This window comes from Ischnura elegans, chromosome 10 (assembly GCF_921293095.1).
Source record: "Ischnura elegans chromosome 10, ioIscEleg1.1, whole genome shotgun sequence".
Classification (NCBI taxonomy): domain Eukaryota; kingdom Metazoa; phylum Arthropoda; class Insecta; order Odonata; family Coenagrionidae; genus Ischnura; species Ischnura elegans.
This window is the reverse complement of record NC_060255.1, coordinates 35,955,583-35,981,543: the sequence shown is the minus strand read 5'-3', so window position 1 is coordinate 35,981,543 and position 25,961 is coordinate 35,955,583. Positions and strand designations below refer to the sequence as shown.

Here is a 25,961-nt window from a genome sequence, read left to right as displayed (position 1 = left end):
TCATAGAAAAACATCATTTACCTGCCTTTCTGAATTGAAGATTTTACGAATCACCGTGCCTGCGCCCCTCCCAACTTGAACTTACCCCTTTAATTAAAAGTGACGCCCATTCGCATTAGGCCCTTTCATTCTAACCATATCCTTACTTTCATCCTTCCCCTCCCCCCTTACCAGAAATCTCTCGACCATGGATAGCATTTCTTCTTTTTTTCCTCTCCATCCTTCTCACCTTTTCCTTTCTTTTTTATACTCACATCTCGGATGCCTTCATTCTTTTCTTGTCCCTCTTTTGTCGTCGCCTAAGTTTCCACACCGTCAAACGCTACATCCCAAGCAGTATATTTGGCAGCTCATAAGTTTAATTTGTATTAATAATGCAGAAATAGTCATTAGGTACCCAACACAGTATATTTTTATCGGATGAATATTATGCGTGCGTAGTTTAGTGTCAGTAGGAATATGATCAGTATTTGTTCGCACGTAAGACTGACTCATGGTATTCATTACATGATCTTAAGGTCTATTTATGATGTAAAACCACTTATACATAATAATGTGTAGGATAATGCCCTGCATGATATCAGCAGGCACCAATTACGACTGGTTTTAGCAGAAAAAAAAAGAAACGAAAAAGGGGGAAGAGTTAACCTCTCAATGAAGGGGCAAAGATAAAACATATAGTATTAATGTGCCTTTAAATGGTAAGAAATAGGCACACAAGTCATGTAATTAATGCTTCCGTTGGTATTTTCATTATAGAAAATATATTTATGGTAACTATTAAGACATTCGAACTTTCGATGAACATAAAGATATCGGTTAATTACTTCCTGATACCTCGAATGTATTAAGCATTATTTTAATATTTGTTCATATAGGATATGTTAGTAACGACTGGAATAAATATGATACAGAATTAAACATTACAATTTAGCGCACATTAATATTTTTGTTTTCTCGCGTGATGAGACACGTAGAAAAATGTAGTATAAACCATGGTAAACATATGTATCCTAAGAAAATGGTTAGGAATAGTGAATGCGCCAAACAGTGTGTTTAAAATACTTAAACATAGAGCAATATATATTGATGGTGTTGGTAATAATGTGTTGAAGGTATAATCTAAAAGGTTATTTTGTAGGAAACTTTTTGAATACTCTTTCAGACGTAAATTCCAATTTTCGTTTCTTCCTCATATGTGCGTTGCGACGCAGATACGTCTCGTTATTTTTTAGTGCAAGCCAGACTACTCGGAATATCCATCTCAGAATACTATCAGGGTGGGAATCCCATGACTGAGAACATATGCTTCGCCTTGTGTTGTGGCACTGGGAGTCGGGGAAGTCGCGAAGAATTTAGGAATAGTGAAGAATGCCTCGGGAAGACTTGCGCGGACGGTGAGAGTAAGTCAAACTGGCCCGTTCAAGACACAGAAGGCATAGCCAATACCCGAAGTTCGACCTCCGAGAAAAACGTAGTTGCTCGCGCTGGCCGTGGGGACCTACTTTTGAAAGTGACTGTACCTTAGAGCTGTTATTTTTGCGTTCAGTGAATAAATAAATATCCATGAATCAAAAAAAGCAATAAACGCATTCAATATTTATAATTAAATGTAACTTTGCGGAGTGCAATGTCGGGCAAGACAATTCATCAAAGCGTTTTTCTACAGCTTTGCATAAGCCTATTAGTTGGAGCCGTTTATGGCTTTCAGTAAATTAATTAATATCAACGAATCAAGGTCTAGATTCAATGAAGAACGACAAACTCATTAGATATTTATAAATAAATGCAACTTAACGGAGGGCTGAGTTGGGCGTGTCGATGCATCAAAGTGTTTCTCTGGAGCATAAGATTAACATAACATTTATTAGTCTCTCCCTTTGAGAAAAAAATTTAAAGTTTTATTCCAGCACCACTCACACCTGTTTTTCAACCCAAAATGGATAGTACGATATGTATAGGAAAGGGTAGAGCTCAAAATAATTGTTTTTAAGCCAAGTGTGTAAGAATTTTAATCATTCTAGCTAGGGGAGGTCACTACCGTATTTTCTGCAACGACGAGCTTCGAGAATGCCAGCGGAAAATGAGGAAAGGTCTCATATTGAATTTGAACGCGGGACCTTTCAATTAGTAAGCAACCGGTCTACCCACTGGGTAACCGCTCTTATAAAATATTTTGGAAATAAAATGAATCCTACAGCACATTGACGTTTAATACAGTGTGATTCAATACTATTCACAGTAATTACAATAGGATTAACGGCACCAAAATCTTTTATGATTGATTATATATAATCACATATTAGGTCAAAGAGCTAAAGTTATACAACCCAAATGAAGTAAAAAATATGGCACAAAATTCAAAATGACAGTCATAATTCAAATTCCTGTCAACAATTGGAATCTCCCGTTATTGCTAAGGTAAAACCCTTTCGTTGAAGAGTTTTTATGCTCAAAAAGTAATAATTTATGCGAAATAAATAAAATAGGTTTTTAAAGTGTACACGAACTAATACGGGATAGTTTTGTATTTCGGCTTCAAAAATTAAACATGATTTCCTCCCCTCTCAGCAAATGATGTTTTCCCTCACGACAACATAAATGATGATCTAGCTCTTCAACATGAAGCAAGAAACGGGAAAATTGAGAAAAGAGTATCATTGAACTGTACTTAAACTAACTATTAATTTTTTCACTTACTAGATTATATGCCACGAAGACCGATAACGCTGTTACGACCCAATCAAAGTCTTGATTGCATGTCACTCAACGCTTTAACACTTGCTCAATATCATCCACCAGTTCATTTTCTCGATGAGCAATGTTTTTACTTTGAAATATTATAATAAATACAATAATTTTCCTTTCCCGAGTTTCGAACCCAGTTGTCAGCGAAGCTATCTTCCAGCAAAGAAAATTTGCAGACTGGGTAACCGAAAAGAGTTTAAGCGCTTCAAATCCACGTTGGGACCAATGAAACGTAGATTGTGATATCAAGCCATATTCAGATGGAAGATCGTGTATTGTCGTCATTCATTGATGGAGATTTTACAAAGCAAAACCAAAAAGGCATTTTTATTCATGCAAATTTTGTAAATTTTGCCCAAGTTGCACATGCATTATGCAGCAGTGCGCGTGACTGCAAACAAGGTCACTTGATTCCTACAGTGCCTTTGGACAACCGTCTAGTAACGGTAGAGGGAAATTTTTGAGAACAGTTGAATGAAATCCTTCAATAGTGATTAGGGATGATTCCATTCCAAATATCGATTCTCGACTCCACCGTTTCTCGGGCACGAAATCGGGATCAAGAATCGATCACATAGGGTCGAAACCGATTCCATCGATTCAGGAGGATGAATATTTTGAAATTTCAGTATAACCTTGATGCATAAAGGCCATCACACACCAGAGCCATTCGATACCTCCACTGCAAAAACGCTCAACAATCGAGCACCGAATCAAATCCGCTCATCTAGATAGCCCTTATAGTACCAGATGAACGGATTTGATACGGTGAGTGATTTTTGAGCGTTTATGTGGTGGAGGTATCGCATTGTGCACTGTACGCTATACAACTGTTGAACTGTTTTTCATACTGAAACTGTTAAAGTGTTCTTTATTTTATTAAAGCTGAGGCTATATTAACACAACAATAATTACCACAACGTCGCGCTGGCCTCATTGGCTGTGGGGTAAAGTCCTCGCCTGCCAAACAAGAGGTCACGGGTTCAAGTCCCGCTTGGATAAGTTTCCCCAATCCAGGGTATAGTTGTTCGATACGTGCAATTGCTGAATTTGTTAAATTCCCCGATATAAAATGGCCTACGAGAGCTCTACTCGGTGGTTTGGGAATAAAATACAAATAAATAATTCGCAATTTCTTTTATAAATATCTTTCTTGGGAGTCACGTAGGATATGTTATAAAGGACGCAAAAGAGAAGAAATACGTATTCATGAAAAGGCTAGCACATAGGAGAGAGGAATGGAGAGCTGTTGAGCTGAATATGGAGACCTAGTTTTAGGATTGTTGACTCATAATGATGACGATACTTTTTGGGCCGCTTAATTGTCTCTGTTATTTCATATCATTCAATCTTTAAATTTTAATAACATCAATCCTACTTACAAATCTATATCCCTCTTGTAAATGCGAATACGAATCGATGGAATCGGAATCAAGAACCGGGAATCGATTTGAAAGAGTGGGATCTGGAATCGGATTCGAAAAAAAAGATGCATTGACTCATCCTAAGCAGTAATTTTTTATATGATTTCCAAATTGATCATACACCCAATACCACAGCTTTATTTCAAGGGGCCAATACGACAGGGTGCATTCAAATGGATTATTAATTATCTGATTATTTTTATGCTAAAAACCAAGGCCGACTGAAAACTAGGCGGATACTCCATGGTGGACAGTCTTAAGTACGAATTCAAAAATAAATGAGCAATTTTAAATGGCATTTCGTTTTTAAATATCTTTTGACATAAACCTCAATATATAAACTAAACTGGTATTGTACACTCAATCTAATGACAAATGCATTATAGGTCTTCAACTTTCTTAGGTCAGTCCATTTGCCTAGTCAAAGGAAGGCATGGCAAAAAGAATTTCCGATTCCATGAACCACGGCTACCATTAAGTTCAAGAGCTACATAAGATGTCGTTGAGCATTTCAATGTTACATCTCCAAATTAACATTCGGATATATGATTACAGAGCGTCAGAAAAGACACGGTGGAATTTTTACCTATTGGAATGAGCAAAATTCGAATTTTCCACTCCGGGAGAAGTTTAGTTGAATGAGTCAAAAACTCAGATTCAATTCGGGAAGTAGAAGCAACAATTTCATTTATTGGCGTTGCATTTCACTCCATGAAGGTAGAGTGGCTGAAAAAAATTAACACACAGCTCATTGGCGAATGAAAGCAGCCAGTTCAGGAACTTCTAGTTTTCCAAAATTTAGCCCTCGTAATGCTCTCATACAACTAGGATTTTGTAAAGCTATATGCCCCTTATACCGGAGAAATAATCAGATCCGTTGCATTCCGAGAACGCATAAAAGATCCAGCTACGTATTCTTCCCTATATTCTCCCAAATATGCTTCACCCACGACTCACCTAGAATGGAGTTCACTCCCGTCGTGACACCTGTGAACACAGCCGACATATTAGGCATTTAAACTGCCTTAATGAACAATTTTTCCGCCACGAATTCGAGGTTCCATGGACCAAGTCTCAGTGACGGATGATTTGATGCTGCACACTTATTGTGGACATTTTTCTGATCTTAATATTTCTCAAAACCTATCACGAGGTCCAGAGAATGCTATACGGCTACTGAATTCTTAGGCGCTCATTTAATTGTTGAATTTCAACTCCAATCTTGCACAACCATTAGGGCAGTTGACTGTGAATTGAATTTTGACTACCTTTTCTGCGCCGTTAGCCCCACTTCAAGGCTCCAAATATTAGCTGCATATGCCATGTGTCGCGGACTACTCTTCCTCCCTCCTTTAAGGGGAAATTTACTCGGAAGTTCCGCAGAGCTGAGTGAAGTCAGAGTATTGAGCCAGCCAAACTCAGTGGTTTTCAATCGGGAAATTTTGGGCGTCTGCGTATGTATTTCATCAGAAACATTGAGCAAATGGTTGTGTTTACAGAAAGTAAAAACTAAAAAGTTCCACTCGGTAAAAACTAACGCATAATGTAAACAAAAACACACCTAAGGGAAACGAGTGACTTTTGCACTTGCTAATGCATTCGGGTCGTGAACAACAGGTCCCAGAAGACGCTGGCTTTGATTGTTCAGAACTGAGAGACTTCGACGATCGAAGACAAGTTTATTATCCATGTCTTATATTCGCTCTTAAGAGGTAAGAATGAACAAGGCTATGAAAATTGCGATCGAATACAACCCAAGGTCACAAAAGTAGCGTGGCCATACAAATGTAATCATATTAAAAAAAAAACACACACAATGCGTAACTATATGGCAAGCCTGAAAAATTCACGGATGATTTTGCAGGTCATCTTACGAAAGATTAGCTAAGTTGCACTACTAGTAGGGGTCATAAAAGGGATCAACAGGTTAAAATCAACATTATTTCGAAATTTGTCATGTTTAACTGAAATATTAGCGTAAAATTTATAATTATACTACGCAGAGCCTTGTTCACTTCCACGAGGACATGTTTGGACATTAGTAAAACTACTGGAACGGGTTAGTTATCGAAATAGCTACATATGAATTTGGCATAAATACCTCCTCTTTTACCCATTAATAATAATAGGACTTGCGTACCGTCCTTGGAAAAACGATAGGACCGTAATTTACTCCTAACTTGCCAACATCTCTACCTCCACAGATCTTATCGGAAGAAATCGATTTTTTATATTTTTCCATAAATATTAACTATTGAATAAAAAATTGACTTAGAGACCTATAATATGCTATCACTATTTAACCTTATGTCCAACAATATGATACGAACCCAGTTGTCTCATTCAAAAATGGTCCACGAGCATGAACTCTTTATTTTCTGTGCACATTATTCTCTATTTTCTGATTTGAATATCCACTCACACGCTAAACTTAGAAACGAATATTAGTTGTGCCTCCATTATATGAGTGTTGAACTAGAGAGATATCAATAACAGGGTTCATTCCACATTTCATTTAGGTAAATCATGTTTATTTACTATTAGCAACTGAATGTCCGAATAAAATAGAGATGGTAGTATTAAGGAAATAGTATCTACCCTTAGCTCCGTCTTCATTAATTATGCGCAATTTTTAAATACTTTAATTTGCATCGCTTACCGGCATGGCACTATTCGCAGTAATGCAACCAAATACTTAGCCAAAAAGGAGAAATACGGTGTTATAAATTACTTAAAATTTAGCTTCAAACTTTTAATACGTGTTAAGTTACATACTTTTTGAAAATGTTATGCTATATCGTAACATGGATCCGAGGCAGCATGGGAAAAAAGAATTGATATCATCACATAGAGTCCATCAAAATAAAAATTCCTTACCACGGGCTGAACTATGGTCATACATCATAGGTCACTGTGCCATTTTATTTCCACTACTTGCAACATTGATAGTCGGGCACACAAGAGCATCAAAAATAAATATCGAACATCCATGAAAACCTAGATTCATATCGAAGGTAATCCCATTATAACGCCCATCTGAACCAATTAAAAACTACGTTCAGGGCAAGACAATCTAGATTACCCTCTCCAATCTTCCCCATACGCAACAGTATATTTCTTCTCGCGAGGAGATAGAAGAAAAAAAATCCGTATTTCACGAGCAGCGAGCCCGTGCCACGATTTGTACCGATGGCAAGAAGCCCGAGGCACTAAGCGATCCCACACCTGATACCAGGGAGATCTGTGGGAGGAGATAGCTACGTTGCACCCCCGGAAAAGGGTAGGGGCGGGAGAACTAGGAGATTCTGGGGAAGAGTGGAGGAGGGAACACACATCCGGGTCCCAGCAGGGAAGCCTGGAGAGGGAGGGATGGTTCACGCAGGCGGGAAAAAGGTTAGAAAAAGCGTCGGTCTGCGATAACGTTAGGTCGCCTGCGAGGTGGAAAAAGGGTAGGTCTCGAACCACAAGCCTTCCCTCACCCTCCTGGCCCAATGCCAACCATTACAAATGTCTTTTTTTCCACCTACATATGTGACTTCTCTTCCTTTACGCCACCATCTCCCACCAGCGCACACGATTCGGAAGAGCGCCCCGTGTGATGGAGTCTGAATTTGTGGGCTGCAAAAAATAAGGAGGGAATAACTTTGTTTTTCGTCCACGGGACCCCTTCTCCTTCCGCCATATTCTGCATTCTCTCGTCCCTGCATTTTGCGATCGGAGATAGTGGAGGGTATGATGTCGCAAGAAGAATTGAAAGGCGTACTTTGTGTATCGACTGGTAATAATTCGTGTGCCCCGTGATAGTTGGAATCCTTATGATTACTGCTATATTTAATGAACACCACTTTTATGGCAAATGATCATTGAAACTGATTTGTTCCCATCTATTAATACCTATATCTACAGCTTTTGGCTATTCAATAAGGTGGTTTCCTATTATTTTTTACTGCCCAAATCGAAAGATTATTACCCCTGGGGCACGTTATTCACGCTTTTAGATTTTTAAATGACGATATCTATTTTTTGCGATTAAATGAAAAGTGAAAATTGAAGTGTGAAAAAGTGAAAAAACGAAAAAAAGGCACGCGAAAATGCGACAGCCAAATATGAACGCTGGGAAAAGCCCGTGTGACGTCATTCTGGTTCCAGCTGCCGCCGTGTGAGGCCACCTTGGTGAGAGGCTATTAGTTCTCCTACGATGCATGCTGCCATCAGATAGCAGAGAACCCTCCTCGCAGTTATCGCTTGACTTAAATAATAATTATTAATACCCTATCAAACGAAGGAAACTTTCCGACCATAGGCAATTTTAATAGGTGATTATATTGAGATGTTTTGCACAGTTCAGTGCCTCATGCATGCATTGGTAATCTGAGACAATGTAAAACTCTTGACTACTCGAATAGCATCTAGGTCCCTCTGACGTCAAGTGGAGTGACATCGCATGGGCGCCAATCTGGCCTTTTTCAAATGAGGTTAAATTTGACCATTAACAATCGTCTACATTGGGATTTCTAAAACCAAATAATTTGTAAATTATGAATACAGTAATGGTGAGTAACGAATCGCAATCAATGTCTTTCGTTTCCTTTGATGAAGGAAACTACCCAATTCTCCGTTTATAAACCTGATAAGTTATTTAGCCATTTTCACTACATATTTTTACGCGGGTAAAGCATTTGGCTTGTTAAAAATATTTACATTCAAGGTTAATAAATAACTCACCCTATAGATATACATTTATACACATGGTATATTTTTTTATATTCACTTTATTAGGATTTTAAAATCATTCATAGAAAAATTGTTTAATACGTTAACTGAATGAATTTTTCACATTTATTTCTATCAGAGCTCTATTTAGACCTTATTATTTCCCGAGAACAGAGAAAAACTAATGTAATTGCCATAATAACAAAAAATTAATTCGGGCATCAACAGAATTTAAAATCTTTTTTCATTAGCCATTACACTCTGCGCATAAAAAGGAATTTAGCAAGAGAATTTAGCTGGGATTATTCTCAAGAAATGGATGAACTTTCCTCAAATCTGGCATAGCTAGGCTTATTCCAACATACCAGATATAATCAGATACCAAAGGAATCAAAGTGTGCAAATAGCAGTAGTCAGTAGTTTACACATGTCCATATCAATCATTTTCTTTTCAAAAGAGAAGAAAGCACTAGCAATGTCCGATTCCAAAAGTTGTATCGTAACTGGTAAGTCCCTCACTTATGGAATGCTGCTTTATTCTACTCGTCTCCAACTCCTCATTCATGTTGGTTTTTTTATTTAGTTACATTCCTCGCCCCGAAAGCAGCGCACTTAAGGCCTCAACAGTGGAAAAATCTAACGAATAACAACGAATAATGATCAAAAATTCCCATATCCTGGATAGAGCCAACCAACCCACGCGGAACTTGAACTCGTGACCTTCAGTTTGGCAAGTGAGGACTTTATCCCGCCACCAATCAGGCTGGAAGATTGCATTTGATGATAGAGCAATTACTTCATATTGATTTTATTGTCCGCAAATTTTATTACGGTACCTGTTACTTCTTTATTCATAACGATGCACGCAGCACCGAAATCGCAAACTGACTTCCTAGGACCAAGTGAGGGAATCAAATGAGTTCCAACATAAGAGAGTAATTATAGATTTCGCGTCCTACCATAGCATTAACAAGCCATTCGTGAGCATTACATGGAGTGTACGTAAGATATAATTGAATTTTTATGCAAAGACTAAAAGCTTTGCGTCATTCCAATTTTAAAACCATGAAAATAGTAATCATAATTTTTCAGCTAAACCACCTGCCAAATGAATACGAAAAAAACAATGCGGTGACCTACAGCTATGTCTATAAAAGAACTATAATTACCTCGAGGTTTTTTATAAATTAATTCCTCGAGACTCCATTCCGGGCAGAGTAAGGGATTAGGATGGAATAGATTGGCTTAGAGTGGATGTCAAGAAGTAAGGCAGATGGAAAGAGACGTAGAATTACATTAAAAGACATAACAAAAGTGTAACATAAGCACACACATACACTCATAAACACTACCTCACTCACTAAGAAATTTTCCCAAGGAACAGGGTGTGGGTACGACTCCTAGTCTTCGCGTTGGTTTAAACCATCCCTACTTCATGATTTGCGAAATGTTCACTTGCGCCGGCAACCATAGGCTTTTGCAAAAATTTCAAGTTTTCACAAAGACTCAATGGCCAAGAATAAGATCGTTTGGACGCATTCACATAAATCCAAAAACTGATAAAAACTGTAATTTTTAAAAGTTTTAGCCAACAAAAGAGAAAGATCTTCCACCTGAAGACGCCTATTGGAGTCGCCAACCGCTGACATCTAACGCGTCAAACCCCGAGAGATTCACGGAGCCAAAGAGAAATTCATTGCTCTCCTAATCCATTCTCTCCAACGTTGTTGGGCACATTAACAAGTATATCACTGTTTGACACATTCCGAACCCAATATGAGTATTCTTCAAATTTCATGCAAATAGGCCATGTGGTTTAAAATATGTAGACATATACGAGACCTTATAAGCTATATCTCCAAACCGTCTTGTATCGAGTTTCATAAAAGCGTAAAATAGATAATGAAATCTGGAGTAAATTTTTAAATGGATCTACAGCCTTGTTACTTGAAAGTTAGATTTGAACGACAAGAAGAACTTATGACTCAAAAGAGCTCATCAAGTTTGCCAGAAATCGGCTTATCTGCCTCATAAATTTGTCTCGAATTCCAAAAGATAAGGCACGCGATACTGAAGTGCTCCAGTCGAATTCCAATTGCTGTCCTAATAATCGATGGTGATTGGATCCAAGAGAATGGGCGAAAAACATACGCAATCTCTGGTGGACTTCAGTTACATTGGACAATCAGAAGGCTAACAATGAGAGATATTATCATACTGATGAATAAATTGATCTGGAATGCCATGCGCCAGGAATGCATTGATATACCAATTATTATTACCAATGTGTATGGCGGTGGCACAGGGTAAACAAGGAATCAAGAACACAGACGACTAGAAAATACGGGAATGTAATAAAGTATCACACGAGATAATCTTACATTTGTATTTATATAAATCCGTTCGTCCCAAAAGTTTTATGGAATTCATCAAGTACGAGTAGTGAAAAATCTATCATCTAATCAAAGATATTACGAGCAATATTCAAATGACGGAACAATGTAGCACTATAAACATTTCTATTACAAGAAACGTATAGAACCCAAAAGCTTAGATTATAACATTTGGATGTCTTATGGAGTGTTGGAAAGGTAAATCAAAATAATAGATGAAAATTATTGATAAGTGTAGTATAATAGATTATGACATAGAACTTAGATTCAAAACAGTGTATTCAACCCAACACTTTTTGATTCAAATGCTTGCCTCACTTACACGGTTTTGGTCAGACCCTATAATATTATTGAAATAATCTTTTGATAAGAATACTTTCTAAGAGTATAACATATATCCGAAACAGTTTTCTTCACATTAAAGCATTGCGTGAGTTAGTAAAGAAAAACTTAATTGATTCGGCCATTATGAACCTTTGAAATCAAACACATAAGTCATTTTATCCACAACAATTTAACGTATCAATGTAGACTTTCGAAAATAACCTCTAAAAAGAAATATGACAGAGAAAAAGGTACAGCATTGGACAAATAATAGACAGTGAATAAGATTTGAAGTACTCCAATTTAAGGTCTAAGGTTTTCCCGGAGTATCAAAGGCAGTTGTCTCCATGTCTTCCGACGTTTCGAAAAATTACTGGCTATTTATCCTAAGGGGATTTTCTGAACCCGATCACAGGAAATTTTCAGAAAATCCCCTGAGAATGAAGTGCGAGTCGTTCTTCGAAACATTAGGAGACATGCAGCCAATTACCCGGAAAACCCTAAAATACTCATTTTCCTTACAAAATTCTCCACAAGTACCAAGTCCAAGATTAAGAAAAGGGGTAGAAAAAATTACCTCCGCTGAGGAAACAGAAGGGAAATATGCGGGAATTATGGCAAATGGAACGGGTAAACGATGTTGAAGGAGCACAAGATTACAATAAATCCGGCTAACGCTTTGTCTAGGATGAGCTCTACTCTCATCTTGCCAAACCAACATTGGGGTTCAAAAACCAAATGAGTGATTGGGGAGGTAACGTTATTCATTGGGACAGAAAATGAACGCAGAGAAATGTCCATTTGAAACTGCAAATGTGCTCTTGGTAATTTTCATGCATTTTATGAGTGACTCGGAAATGTGGGCATTACTTTTAAAACTGTGACATTGGCTGATTATCCTTTGTAATTATCTAAACATTATTTTGAAAAATTCCAATCATTTGTTGGGTGCTGAAGTACTTCGATTGTCAGAGTTTCCAAGAAAATGAATGTGAAATGAATTTGAACGATATGACCTTGGGAATTTATATCAACGCATTTAATTAGTGATTCGGAAATATGGGAATTAATATAAAAACTGTGAATTTGACCGATGATCCTTGAAATTGCACTCTAAAAAGTTGATCTGAGAAAATTCAAATCATTTTTTAGGTCTTGAAGCATTCCCAAGTATCCCTAAAAAGGATCGGAAAATATTACCTCCGCTGAGGAATCAGAAGAGGAATATGCTGGAGTGATGACGAGGGGAACTGGGAAACGATGATGAAGGAGCAAGAGAATAAAAGAGATCTGTTGGAAAGAAAATATGACGAATTTCGTGAAGTCAGTCGGCGTGCTTTTTGCCCGCCGGATGAGTCCCAGCTGTTGCCCTAACGCGACGCCCCGCCGTTCCACCGTCATCGGCCGAGGCCCTGCGAGTCGTCCCTCCGCGCCAACGGACAGGCGATAAAAGCGAAGAAGCGGCCGTTTTCCCGAGTTTCGCTCAAGCGCTCGAGTGTAACTGGGTCTGTGCGCGATGATGCTTTTTTGTTTACGGTTCCCGTCATTTTTATTTTTGTTTGTTTCGGGCGACGGGAGGAATGCAGCATGTTACGGCCAAGATTTTTGCGCAGAAAGGGGGAGGGGGGTTAGGTTTATATTCCTTCTCACCCCCCCCTCCCCCCAGACGGTAGGGAGCCTTATTGCAAATCATAAATAGGAGGGTTGGGGGCTAGAGACAACACTTCTTGGGGGAGTAAATATTTCGTTGATGGTGATCTAATAAATATATCCGTGGGGGTAACAGATGTCATCTCGTATGCCAGAGTACATGCGTAGTCGCATAAAAATATTCGGTCATTCGTATGTGCACATACGAATTCGCCGATTCACTTCACCGCTGCCGTTCAAATTTATTCCGCACGATGAATACTTGACCAGATAACGAATAAATCTTGGGCATGATGTCGTAAAAAACAAGATTCGGACTCAGGAATGCCCTCGTAAGGTCTAAGGAATGAATAAAGGAGACGGGACGGATAGTGGAACTGTCCGTATCAAATAACGCTACAAGGGGTTCCCTTTCTGCACCATAACCTTTCAGCTCTTCAGACGCTTAAAATAGATTTTCATACACAGTTTGGTCTTAATTACTGATTAATCCTTCCAGTGCGTTGTGGGCAAAAATTTCCGGCACGGAATGACGCTTTTAGTATCAAAAAATCATATCATAAGACCTAACTAGCACCGAATTTATATTTCCTAAAATTATATCGCCTGACTTAAAAAAATTAACTAAATATTATCTCCATGAAACCTAAAGTAAAGATTTTAAATTTAAAACAAAATTCCTGAAAGAATTCAAATTTGGTATTTATATTTCAATCATGATGGGTTAAACCAAATTTATGGCAGAAGAGTATTTAACGCTCTGAATTGCATTGAGTCATTGAGTGTGAAAAAGCACCGATAATGAAGATAGGATGGGAGAAAAAAAATAAGGTAAATTTGAACGACTAGAAAAGCAGGAAAAACATATATATCTAAACCAATTCAAATTTTCAACGTGGTAAAATAACGCTCAATCGCTCAATGGCTCGAAAAATTCAGGAGAGATAAACATTGTTACCACCCAATTTTATTCTCTTTAATAGGAATTGTGATGGATGCGTATGTCTAGGCATTATATTTGAGTGGCAGTTTATAAAAATAGAAAATTGGAATAAAAAAACTAACGCTTGAGATGATAGCGGAAATAAAATGCATTAACACCAAGCATTAATTTTTCGCCATCTGCATTTTCACCGTTCCACGCACGCAAGGGCAGAGGGAATGGTAAGAATTCTACTAAATATTTCTTTATTCAGCTAATACTTACATGCACTCTGTGCAATTTTTTTATGAAACTAAAGCACTGATATTAACAGCTGTTTGTAATTTTATTCACGATAGAAAAAAATTGAACACGGCCTAGTTGGCATGACACGGTTTTCAAGGATTTTACTGCAATATAACGCAGGGTAGTACCAGTTTATCTAGATAATTCATGAAGAGGATTAGCCAAATACCCTTTTCTAGAATCAACCAAGCGTATTAAACAGAGTAATACCAGGAACTAGTTAGAATGATAGAAAAAGGACAATAGTTACGTGGACGGCATAATGTGTCATTAACACAAGGAGGGCCTAGAACATTAACATTAAATGCGTCGGTACAAAAAGTAACAGACAAAAGCTTCTCGTGCCATTAATGTAGCAACTTTAAATAAATAGAGACGATGTAGGCATTTGGCATGTTTATTTCAGAGAAAATGGAGGTGAATAAATTTTGTAAAAAAATGCATGCATTAAATAAGAATAAATTGTGTCTCTTCCTTTGAGTATTTATTAAATAAAGGATACAAATAAGGAAATCATGGCCCGTGCAGAGAAACGGTAAGTACAATTTAAATGAAATAACGCAATTTGAAAACGCAAAGATAGGCAAAAGAAAGCTTTTTAAAGATAAATGGGTTTGCAGCAAAATTTTACAACGACAACGTAGTATCAAAATAAGACCAGGTGAATTCTGGGAACTGAGATTTATCAGTCAAATAATTTTATAAAACTCGCTATTTTGAATGACAAGTACAGTAATTGTAACTTTTATTTATAAATTCGTTACGATACATGTTCTTGCCTACATTTTTACGGATAAACGGCATTTATTTAAATTTTGAAACCGTCTAAATATTCCCCATGACTGTATTCAAGACTCGGACACTCATTTATGTCTACCTGGTTACTAATTGGTATTAATAGACGATGAAGACAAAGGAAATGCTTACAGGGTAATAATTGTATTAACTTCTAGTGGAACATATTAAGTGCATCGTAAATACATATATTTTTACTACACCATGATATACAGTAATGATGGTTTCCTTTTCGATTTTGGAAACCAGTCTTACAAACATAAGAAATACTTACGATCTCATTCAGTAATACGCATCGTGCACATGATCAAGAAAGTGATACAAGGAAAGGGATATTCCCTGGAAGTTTAACTTCAATTTGTTTCATTCGTCTATAAGGTTTATGAAATTTTCGTCGAATTTCACGCTTCCGTGAATTTAAGCGAACTCGCAATACCCAGACACTAAAAAAGGAAAAAATATAAAAGAAGTTTAGAGAAAATGAATATTATGGTTTATGCATCCAATACGGCATCATATGAGTTTCATAACACTCTTTTCTAAGTGGGCCAGCCAAAAATGTTTTGAAAGTGTTCAACCATGAAGTAGAGATCGGAGTAATCGGACTCAGCACAGCGGATTTTCTATTATGAAACAGCTGTACACCGATTGGGTAATTTGATACGAGAGAGCCGAGGAAGCAAAGAGTATTTTATGAGTCAGAAAGCTGGCAAGCAGGAGTTTTAACACGAATTTGGATCTATGTTGAGTGCTAAAAACAAAAGAAGTAGATAAACGAAGTCATTTTTATAAAGAATTCGTGTTTTTAAGGGAAAATTGAAATTTAAGAAAAGATTTGTGGCAAAACATAAAAACTCCCGGAGAACATGAACATAAGGGAAATGGATAACTTCCACGATTCCCTCAATACGATATTCTTTAGAAAAATGAAACCCATACGGAAGTGTTGTGCTTCATAAGAGTTTGAGAATTTCTTAGTTATGGACATGAAAACCATAGATTTATCAATTTCACCTAAAATTTTGCAACTGCCCATTTTTTTAAAACCAAGCAGCAAAATTAAAAACCTTTACGGTAGACCTAAAACGGAAACTATAATAAACAGGTCTTTCCCACTGGCACCCTCTTGTAAAATTCAGTATGAACAAAATTTCCTTTCATAAAAAAACTAAATATCTAGATAAAATAGCGATATAATTCCATTACAGCAGCAAAGCAATATTCTCACAATTTGCAGTACACGCGTATTACAAAAAGAAGTAAACAGCTAAAATGGCAAAACCGGTGAAGAAGTGCTAAAGAGTATGAGAGGTAATGCATGTTAACAGAGATCCTTATCGCCTTGTTTAGCTGCCAAAGCCGTAATTAGAAAAGGAATATTTTATTTGCAATTGTTCTGCATATTAGTTAATCTATTGCTATGTATTCCATTCCTATCTGATTACATTTATTTGTAAAGAACGCAGAGATGATTCGTAACCTGCATATAAGACTGCTCCAATTTATTAAACATTGTTAAAAAACATAAATAAAGAAACAAGTGACCAAAACTAAGACGGCATTAATTGAAGAAATCCGCTGTGTTGCTTAAACAACAAAATATTGGAAGGAATAATTAAAGCATGTGAAACAATTTCTCTCGGCTCTGACAAAAAGGACCAACGCAGAATTTACAGAAGGTAGAGGAATATTAGTGCTAGACACGGATGATGAGAAGGTAAAGAATATCAAATGTAAGAAACGTGGATATATAAAGAGGACTCAAAGAATAAAAGGACCTGGGAAAGATATTTTACAAAAAAAGTCAAGTTCGGCACATCATAAGACGCAGACATTACGTGTTAAGCATAATGAGGAAAAATTAGAAGGGAAAATCCCACAAAGAAGACCGACAGTGAGCACCTCAACACGGTCTCTTGGAAGAACATTATCTTTTGATAGTAAGATCATTTGACAGTACAAGCAAGGTCAACCATTAGGCATAAATTTAATTCTGAAGTAAACTGATCCTGGGACACGAATTCAATTCACTTTACGAGCAATATGGCTAATTATGGAAGTTTATTACATGTATTTCTAGATTTTTAATGAATACTTAAACTGAGTCAAACTTGTTTACATTTACCGGTGACCTAAAAAAGTAACTTAAACGGAGAATCAAATTATTTATACGGCTAAGAATCTTCTGTAGAAATTTTCACTCGAAATTGGGAAAATATGAATATTATATTTTGCTATTTCTAATAACTTCTTCGAATGTTAAAACACTTTGAGTACCGTAAAGGTGACACATCTGCCTAAAATAAAACAGAAAATGGTTCGCTTATAATGTCCATTCCTACCACTGGCACTATCACAGCTGTCATTTCTATATTAAATTTCTCATGGAGTGAAAAAGGGTTTATATCACAAACCCTCGCATTTTTGGTGATATAAATGACATTGACGATAAAAAATGACTTGTGACACATTTCCATTAATGTCGCAGCGGTGAAGGATATCGTCCTCTTTATTTTTTCGTGGAAAATGGCCACTAATGAAATTACTAGTAACGGAAAGTGACGCACGATAATTGGACGAGAGATAGGTAGCCTTTCAGACGCAAGCTGCTGACGGATTATATTTCCCCATCAAAACTCAATCTCTCTGAGTCTCCTCCAAGATCACTGGCCGCAATAATGAATAATTCCCCCTCAATTTATGTTTTGCTACAGAATGATGTATTCCATTTAATCTAAGTGTTTCTCTTACGGATACTGTAATACCTTCTGAAACTTTTTTATGTATGAGACAAAACCTCAGAAAAATGATGTTTGCAAAGACTTAGCAAGCCACTTTAGGAGCGCTTTGGGCTTATGTACTCTTCAAATACTTAGTGGCGCGTCATGAAAAATCTTCCACGCAAAAGTAAAAATTACCCTCATAAAAAAAATCTCAATTTTGTAAATCCAATTTTATTCTCCTTGAATTCCACGGCATGCGGTGGTATTATAAGTCACGGAACAACGTAAATTATCTTATGGTTGATATTTTATTTAAAAATAAAACTAAATAGGATATTTATTCAATTTGAGTGACTTAAAAGTAAGGATTCGAGAAGTGTTTTACTCTCGAATACCTCTACAATTTTATAAATCAGCTAAGATACTTAATATTCGGATTAAAATAATCCTGCCTGTTGCAACTTTTCATTTCAAAATTGGCATCCGAATGTTAGAAGATTTCTTGATACAAAACCGTTTTATTACTTGCAGACAGGTATGCTAAATATTTTATATAAATTGGCTTCAAAACTAAAACTCGAGATTCAATCATGAATCAAATAAATTAAATCGACGAAATAAATTTCAAATATTGGTATATTAAATGAAATTCTAATAACTGAGGAATCATTTCAAGCATAAATGTACCAATACATTTTTTTTACTGAGTAATGAATAAAAAAAGCGTTCCACAAAAAACAGATTACATGTGATTGAAGAAATATTTTAAATTAATCTCCGACTGGAGTCACCCCAATGAATGATTATTTTCATCCAACTTGACGCACGCAGCACTTCATTTCAAAACCTCATCTGAGAAACTTCACAATTCGCATTCATTGCCGGGGAAAAAGATTCGTCTTCGTGACACAATGCTATTACATACACTTTGGGACTCGAGAGCGAGTTACAACGGGGATATACGCTCGAAATCATTTGTGCCGGGAGAGGCAGGCCACAAAAAAGTTCAAGATGCCACCCAGCATTCGAAGGACTGCACGGGCGAAGAACGAATCAGGACGTAATGGTCCATCTCAACCGCTGAATGCGCTGAATTCAAGAAGGGCGCGTGACGAAGGAACGTGGCTCTCCGCCCTCAAATGGACCGGGGATGGAGGGAAAAAATACAGCGGAGAACCCATAACAGAATTCAGCGTGTGTAGCAACTCCCAGGGGATTCATGAGTCAGCAATAAGCGGGAAGTATCCCGGGTAATCCAGATCCGCGGACCTGCGGTTTCGGCCGAAGAAATGAGGTAACGTCGCTACACATTGCTCCCGTGGTTAAATTGATTTGTCTAATAGGCGGAACGCCCAGGGAAAGAATTGGTCTTGGTGAAAAATTCAACTGGGAAATGGAATATAGTTTCTTGTTGTGTTTGCCTGCCGCTCGAACACAACCCTGATAAATAAACTTTTATTGGGTTTCCGTGAGAGTAGAATATCTAAGGGTGCCGACGTTTCGTTAGTACGTGACAAGGCGGAAACCGAAACGTTGGCAGGCGCTTATAGATTTTCTAACCCGCACGGAAACCCGAAAAAAGTTTATTTATTATGCTCACCGGGAAAGTGTTAACTCATACATCATAACCCTGATATTTAATGAATTAAAGATAAAAAAGATATAAAGATTTTAATTCCGACGTATTAATGCATGCCCTATTCAGCTTAGAAGCTATTCATTATGAGAAAATAATTAAAAAACTACAAGATAATGAAATTTTAACATTTTTATCCTTTCAACGTTCGTAGCAAAAGCATTTGAATGTTATATGTTTCCCTCAGCTCGACGGAATAACCATTTTTGATGTTTTTTTTTATTCCTTCAATGCATATTTCAATTCATGAGTTAGCAATAAGAGGTAAGTATCACGAGTAATCGAGACCCGTGGACCGGTGATTTTGCCGGAAGAAATGAGGTAAATTACACCGCAGTGCCCCCGTGGTTAAATAGATTTGTCTGATACGCGGAACGGCCAGGAAAACATTAGGTATTGGTGAAAAAATAAGGTGGAAAAATGGAATATTTTTCCTTCCTTCCGCTCAAACATTACCCTGATATTTGCTGAAGATAGTACGTATTACGCGATAATACACTTCCTATTCAGCTTGTAAATTATAAAATATGTGAAAATATTAAAAAATAACTAAAAAATCATTAAATTTCCAATATTTTATCCGTTTAACGTCCGAAGTTTATTTTTTATATGTATTATTTTGTATATTTTAAAGTAAGGTTTCCCCCAGCTGGACATAATAACCATTTTTGGTAATTTTGAATTGCTTCAATGCGTGTAATATTACTTTATTCTAAGTACATAATCATTCAAGTCAGTCATACTGATAAAAAAATATATTTTTTGAGAAATTTCCACGATGCTGATATCGCACCTTCGGCATGAATTGGAATAGAATAGTCCCCTAGCATAATGATCAGCTGTTGCTCCGAGGGTATCTATTTTCCATTGCAAAATAATTTCTAACTGGATGAAATAAACCACAGAATACTCATCGTTGGAGTAAGTACAAGTATGTTATGTAATGGAGTAGTACTTCTAATATTGAATACTGCTAGTTCCAACAGTATTTCCCGGCAAATGAGCGGAATATCGTACACAAATACCACAAAGTTATAAGGTGGTACTGCGGGTAAAAATCAGTGATTATTTACACTTGTGCGAATTTTGTAGTGCATGCAAGGATGTAACATATTTAGTAACTGACGGATTAATGCCGCATCTATTTATCCAAATTAGTTTTACCGAACAAGATTCTTCCTCTTAGTCAATTTGCTGATAACATTTATTAATTGTGACATTCACACATATTCCATTTTTTCCAAAATAAAAAGGCTGATTGGTATTGAAGTATTTTGGTGATGGTGACGATAAATAAACAAATCATCTCTGCCGGAGCCAACGTTTAGAAAACGTTTGGCATTGAAATGAGGGAAACCATGCCGAGACTTCGACGCGCGAATAAGTGAAATGTTCTCATTCATTTCTCTTAATCGGGGCTTTCCTGCAGATGAATAAATTGCCTTGCCATTCTCAATACCCCTGCATTTCTAATTTTTGAACTAATCCAAAGGGCTTACAAGGCTTAATTAGTTAAATAATCATTGAGGAAAATAGGAAATCAGGTAAACCGCAGCAAACGCAAGTATCTTTCAAGCGGATTGAGAGAATTGGAATATTTCCTGAATGTATGAGGGCATTAATAGTCCGTAAAAAAAAGGTTTAATTTTTCATTTGGTAAGCTAAATTGTTGAAGAAAATAGTTTGTAGCGTATAACAGACTGTTTTATTATGCACGCTATACTTCAATTAGAGGTATGAATTGTGCATTAGAAAATTTAAGGTAATTTATTAAAGTATGAATATCCCAAACATTCTCAGAGAAACGCCATCTACAACATATTCCCATACAAATTTCTTGTCTCCCAAAGTTTTATTAAAGTCTAATAATTTTTTGAGTTGAAGTACGCTTTTGCCGTTGTTATGCATAATGAATTTTCCTAAGCCAGTATTATGCAAGTTAAACTTTCTCATTACGGAGTTCATACACTACACAATGCCATACGACCAGTAAAAATGAGACGCAAAACAATGAACGTAATAAATTTAAAATGAGACTTATTAATAAAAATAAGGACAAGATCCGCTGAAATTCTTTCATGAAATGACCACAAGCTATTAGACGAAACCCATCGCAAATATGAAGAATTTTAATAGACTTTTTAAAGAATTTCACTTCTTATTATGGCAGCGAAATTCTAAAAGGCTGTGCCAGAAACGCCATGAAAAATTATAAAGTAATAAGCTAATAGGCACTGGCCTAAGGACTCATAAAAATGCAAAGTAATAGCAATAGTAAAATAAAGTAATAGTAATAGTAAAATAAATTTTATTACACTTAATAATAGATATAATAAAAAAACGGTAAATTCGCTTTTTCAGAATTATTTTCATGCGTACGGCGCGACAACGACCGTGAAAAGTCGTCAGGTCACATGCATAGAATCAACTGTGGAAAAGAGCCACTATATTTTACTTTAGTAATTCGAACTTCCACTATATCACGCTTGAATCGGTTAAATATTTTTGGAGGCTAAATTTGTGTAACGGCCATTTTTTGATAATATTTCAACGTGAAAATGGATGTTTTAAAAAATTTAACAAAGTCACAAAGTATTTGATTGGGTCCGTTTTGTCTTAGTGAAAACGCTTGATATTCGTGGTAAATTGTATTTTTCCAAAATACGCTTACCCGAGGGATATAATTCGTGTAAATTTTCGACATTTTCTGAGTTCACCAAGGGTATTGTTAGATGATGATAAGGCCTAAATATATTAACAAATGGATCATCGATGACTTTGCATTTGGAGGACAATTATTCCAAGTTGCTCGAAAATTTTGTCCTTTGATGAGGATTCTTAGAGCATCTTAATATAATGATAATGCCTAAAAATATCAACAAATTGATCATCGATATCCTGCCATTTGGAAGGCAATTATACTCAGTTTCTTTGGATTGAATAGTGTCTGGTGACCAACCTTCGGCGCTGGGGAGCATGGCCCAGGAGGCGATAGCGGCGCAGGACAGCAGGACATAGCGGCACATTCTCCCGGTACTGCCAGTGACTTGTCCATACCCAGCGCCTATCCTCCTCCTTGGGACGCCGAACGATAAACACTCTCCAACAGCCATCCCAACACCATTTCTTGCAAGGAGACGATTAGATTCCGTCTTCCAACCGGAGACTCACTCCTCCACGACGCATCGAACTTCTTATCCTTCCTCCTCACCTCCTTATACAGCCTTTCTATGGTTTTTGCAGAAAACTTCTGGATGTTCCGAAAAACCGCACGTGGTCCGTCGAGGAAGTAGATGAACTCTTTGAGGGGAAACAGTTGTCACAGTAATAATTCGTGGCCCAAGTAAAAGAACACCCAACTCGCAATTAAAATCAAAATCGTCAAGAAAACAAAAAAGAATGGGATGGAATCAAATAGTTTTCCAGCAGTTTCCCAAGCAGGGACACTATCAAATTCTCTCAAATCAGGGAAAAATCAACTCACTGTTGTGAGACCAAATGGCAGACAGTTTCAAACAACTTCACTATTTTTTCCTTTCCAGGAGACATACCCTTCATTCACTTAAGAAGACTTGAGAAGTCTTGATAAACACTTGGCACGTCAATGTTTTCCCTCGAGCGGCCCGAGGAAAGCCGATCTGCCGGCTTTTGCAAGCACACAGTCCGGTCGAGCTGACTGTCACGACCTGGCGACGTCTCCCGTGCGGTCCGAGAAGGTACAACTGCTGCCTCTTGGGTTAGCTTGGGGACTGCCACTACTCCCGCGGAAACATTGCCGGTGACTGCATGTGGGAGACGTCGAACGGGCCCGAGGAGGGACAGGAGGGGAAGGGACACCCCCTTGCCGTGAGAGGGGAAGTTACGCGAGGCGTGGTAGGGGAAGTGTCCACATGGGGAAGAAGTTGGCAACGCGCGCGCGCCGTATCGATTGATAACTGAGCAGGCGCGAGTCTTCGTAAAGGACCCCCTCCTTCTTCCCTCCCCTCCATTCGTTCTCCAGCGTCTCCTCACAACTGCGTTTTCCGTGGCCCAGTCCGCCGGCTTCCAGCATTCCTCCGCGCCGGACATAGCCGCTAGTGATGAGCGGAACTGTGATTTTCCAATCACTTCGTCTCCTGTGACTGCTACTCATCAGTAACGATGATTCTTAACTGTGATTGCGATCACCGAGGAGAGTCACTCATAAAAGTAAGCGGTGATTTGCGGCGCTGCTATTTCTGCTTCTTTGTCCAATTCCACTGAATGAGTTCTCCGCAAAAGAAACGAATAAATTTATTTAGAATTGGAAAATTAGGCAAAACATTATTTTTGAGGGATTAATTCCGATTCTGAGTTTATATAACGATAATTAAGTAAATTTGATATGATAACGGAATTGATAAGGGGCAATTATTAAATTTCTGTCGGTATTTTTTTAACATATTTTGTATTCAAACCATCGTGATTCAAGCCGTTAGCTGTACATTTCGTATACTGTACATACACTGTATACATACACTGTATATTTCGTAAAGAATGTCTTTATTATACTGATGGTAGCAGTGGTAGCAGCCGAAGCTATCTTCACCGCATTCACAGTCGCAGTGATTTCGAGTATTCAGTGATTTAGTCACCGGCAGTGATAGGTTACTTCTCCTCAATCACAAGTAGCGATATATCGTTAATCACATGGTAGCAGCCTGTGCTTTCACCACCGAATCCAGTGATCTAATCACAGTGATTTCGAGTATTAAATCACCGACTGTGATTGCTACTTTTCAGTAACGGTGATTCAATCACAGTTAGTCACATCACTTATAGCCGCCGCGCCGCTACTACGAGACTAGAGCCGGTAGACGTAAGGCTGGTAGTTAAGGCCCCTTGCACCCACCGATTTTTGACGGGCGGTAAAATATCGGTCGTTCACATTCCAGTAGTGAAAAATTGAAGGGAACGTGAGCTTGCACATCGTCCGACCACGTACCGATACCGATAAATAGTCGGTTGGTCACAAAAATGAAGCAAGTGGTCGTCTGACCGGTTGAAATCCGTTGAAAGTGATAGTTTGACCGGTCTGTGGTAGCAGCGTTCTACCGATAAAATGTCCCAGCAAAGCTCCACCGGTTCTTCTACCATCCGTCCAAAATTGGTGCGTTTGATAGGAGTCTAATCATGCTGCACACGCGGGCGCTGACAATAAAGAGTGCATGGTAACGGCGTCTGGGCGTCATTTTGCGACCCTCGGCGTCTACACTAATAATCTCAACGGCATGGATTGATCATTCAAGGTTTAAAAATTGAGTAGGTATCAAGAATAAAAATGCACAAAAACTAATAATAATATGCATATATTTTAGTAAAAATAATATTTTCTTGAAAATTCATGAATTATTCCAGTAGACCCGGCGTTGGCGAGGAATTTTTTTTTTCAATTGACAGCGAAGCACACCTTTGGGAGGAAGTTACTTTAACATGCGCCGCGCCGGTACTCTCACGGCGATCGGCCATGTTTAATTCGTCATTTTGATTCATCAATTAGTAGAAAGAGGATTTCACTCACTCAATGATTAAGCCCACAGATTGACAGGGATATGTTACGGCAGAGCTCACCCTAGGCTAAACCAAAGGTATGTGTAATACCACAGTTTTGCAAAGGGAGACTCCTTTAAGCACCCTCTCTTCCTCTCCTAAACTCCATTTTTTTTCGTGATCTCCTAACCACTTCATGGTCCGGACCTGCACCAGAGGGAGCAGTTGCTTCAGAACGCGGCGTTACTCTCTACCCGATCCAACTTGTGTGATTCGGCATCGTAATGAAGCACGTGCTGGAATTAGAAACTGATGAATGTAAATAAATGCAAAAAAATGTCATGGGTCACACACGACTAATACAGCAGTGGATACTCCTTTTGCCCAATAACATGCGTTATACCCAATCAGTCACTTTGAATCCCATTATGGGCGAAAAAAAGGTCTTATGATTAACTCTGACAATGAGATCAAAATCCCTATGCGAACAAATTTAAGAAAATTTACAAAAAATATTATTCTATCTGCGCATCTCGTACTATATATGGTGTGCGGCGGATGCCGGGGTCAATACCAATGGCCTCAACGACGCGAATAAGTCACTATCCACTTATTAAATTACTCCATGAGAATTTATAACTTCGTAAGAAGAATTTGAAAATTCAAGGTTGAATTTGAATAAGTTAGGTTTGTATTCTGGGAGCACGATATCAAAAACCGCGCTGAAGTCATGTTAGAGAATGCCATACCAGTGACTCCATTGACTTACCCCAACCAACTAGTTTACAAATATCTGCAATGAAAATTGGGTGCATATTT

The 25,961-nt window shown here is 37.7% G+C and overlaps 1 protein-coding gene across 7 annotated transcripts in view; it reads right to left on the bottom strand.

The window, feature by feature from the left end:
- The window catches only part of LOC124166847 (lachesin-like), a 791,588-nt gene extending 768,159 nt beyond the window's left edge, over positions 1–23,429 (bottom strand). For all 7 annotated transcript variants that reach the window (XM_046544547.1, XM_046544549.1, XM_046544548.1 and 4 more), the window contains exon 1: positions 22,594–23,429. In XM_046544547.1, coding sequence (XP_046400503.1) covers positions 22,594–22,747 — 154 coding nt within the window. In that variant the 5' untranslated portion in view covers positions 22,748–23,429. The remainder of the gene's footprint in view (positions 1–22,593) is intronic.
- Positions 23,430–25,961: the final 2,532 nt, after the last annotated feature.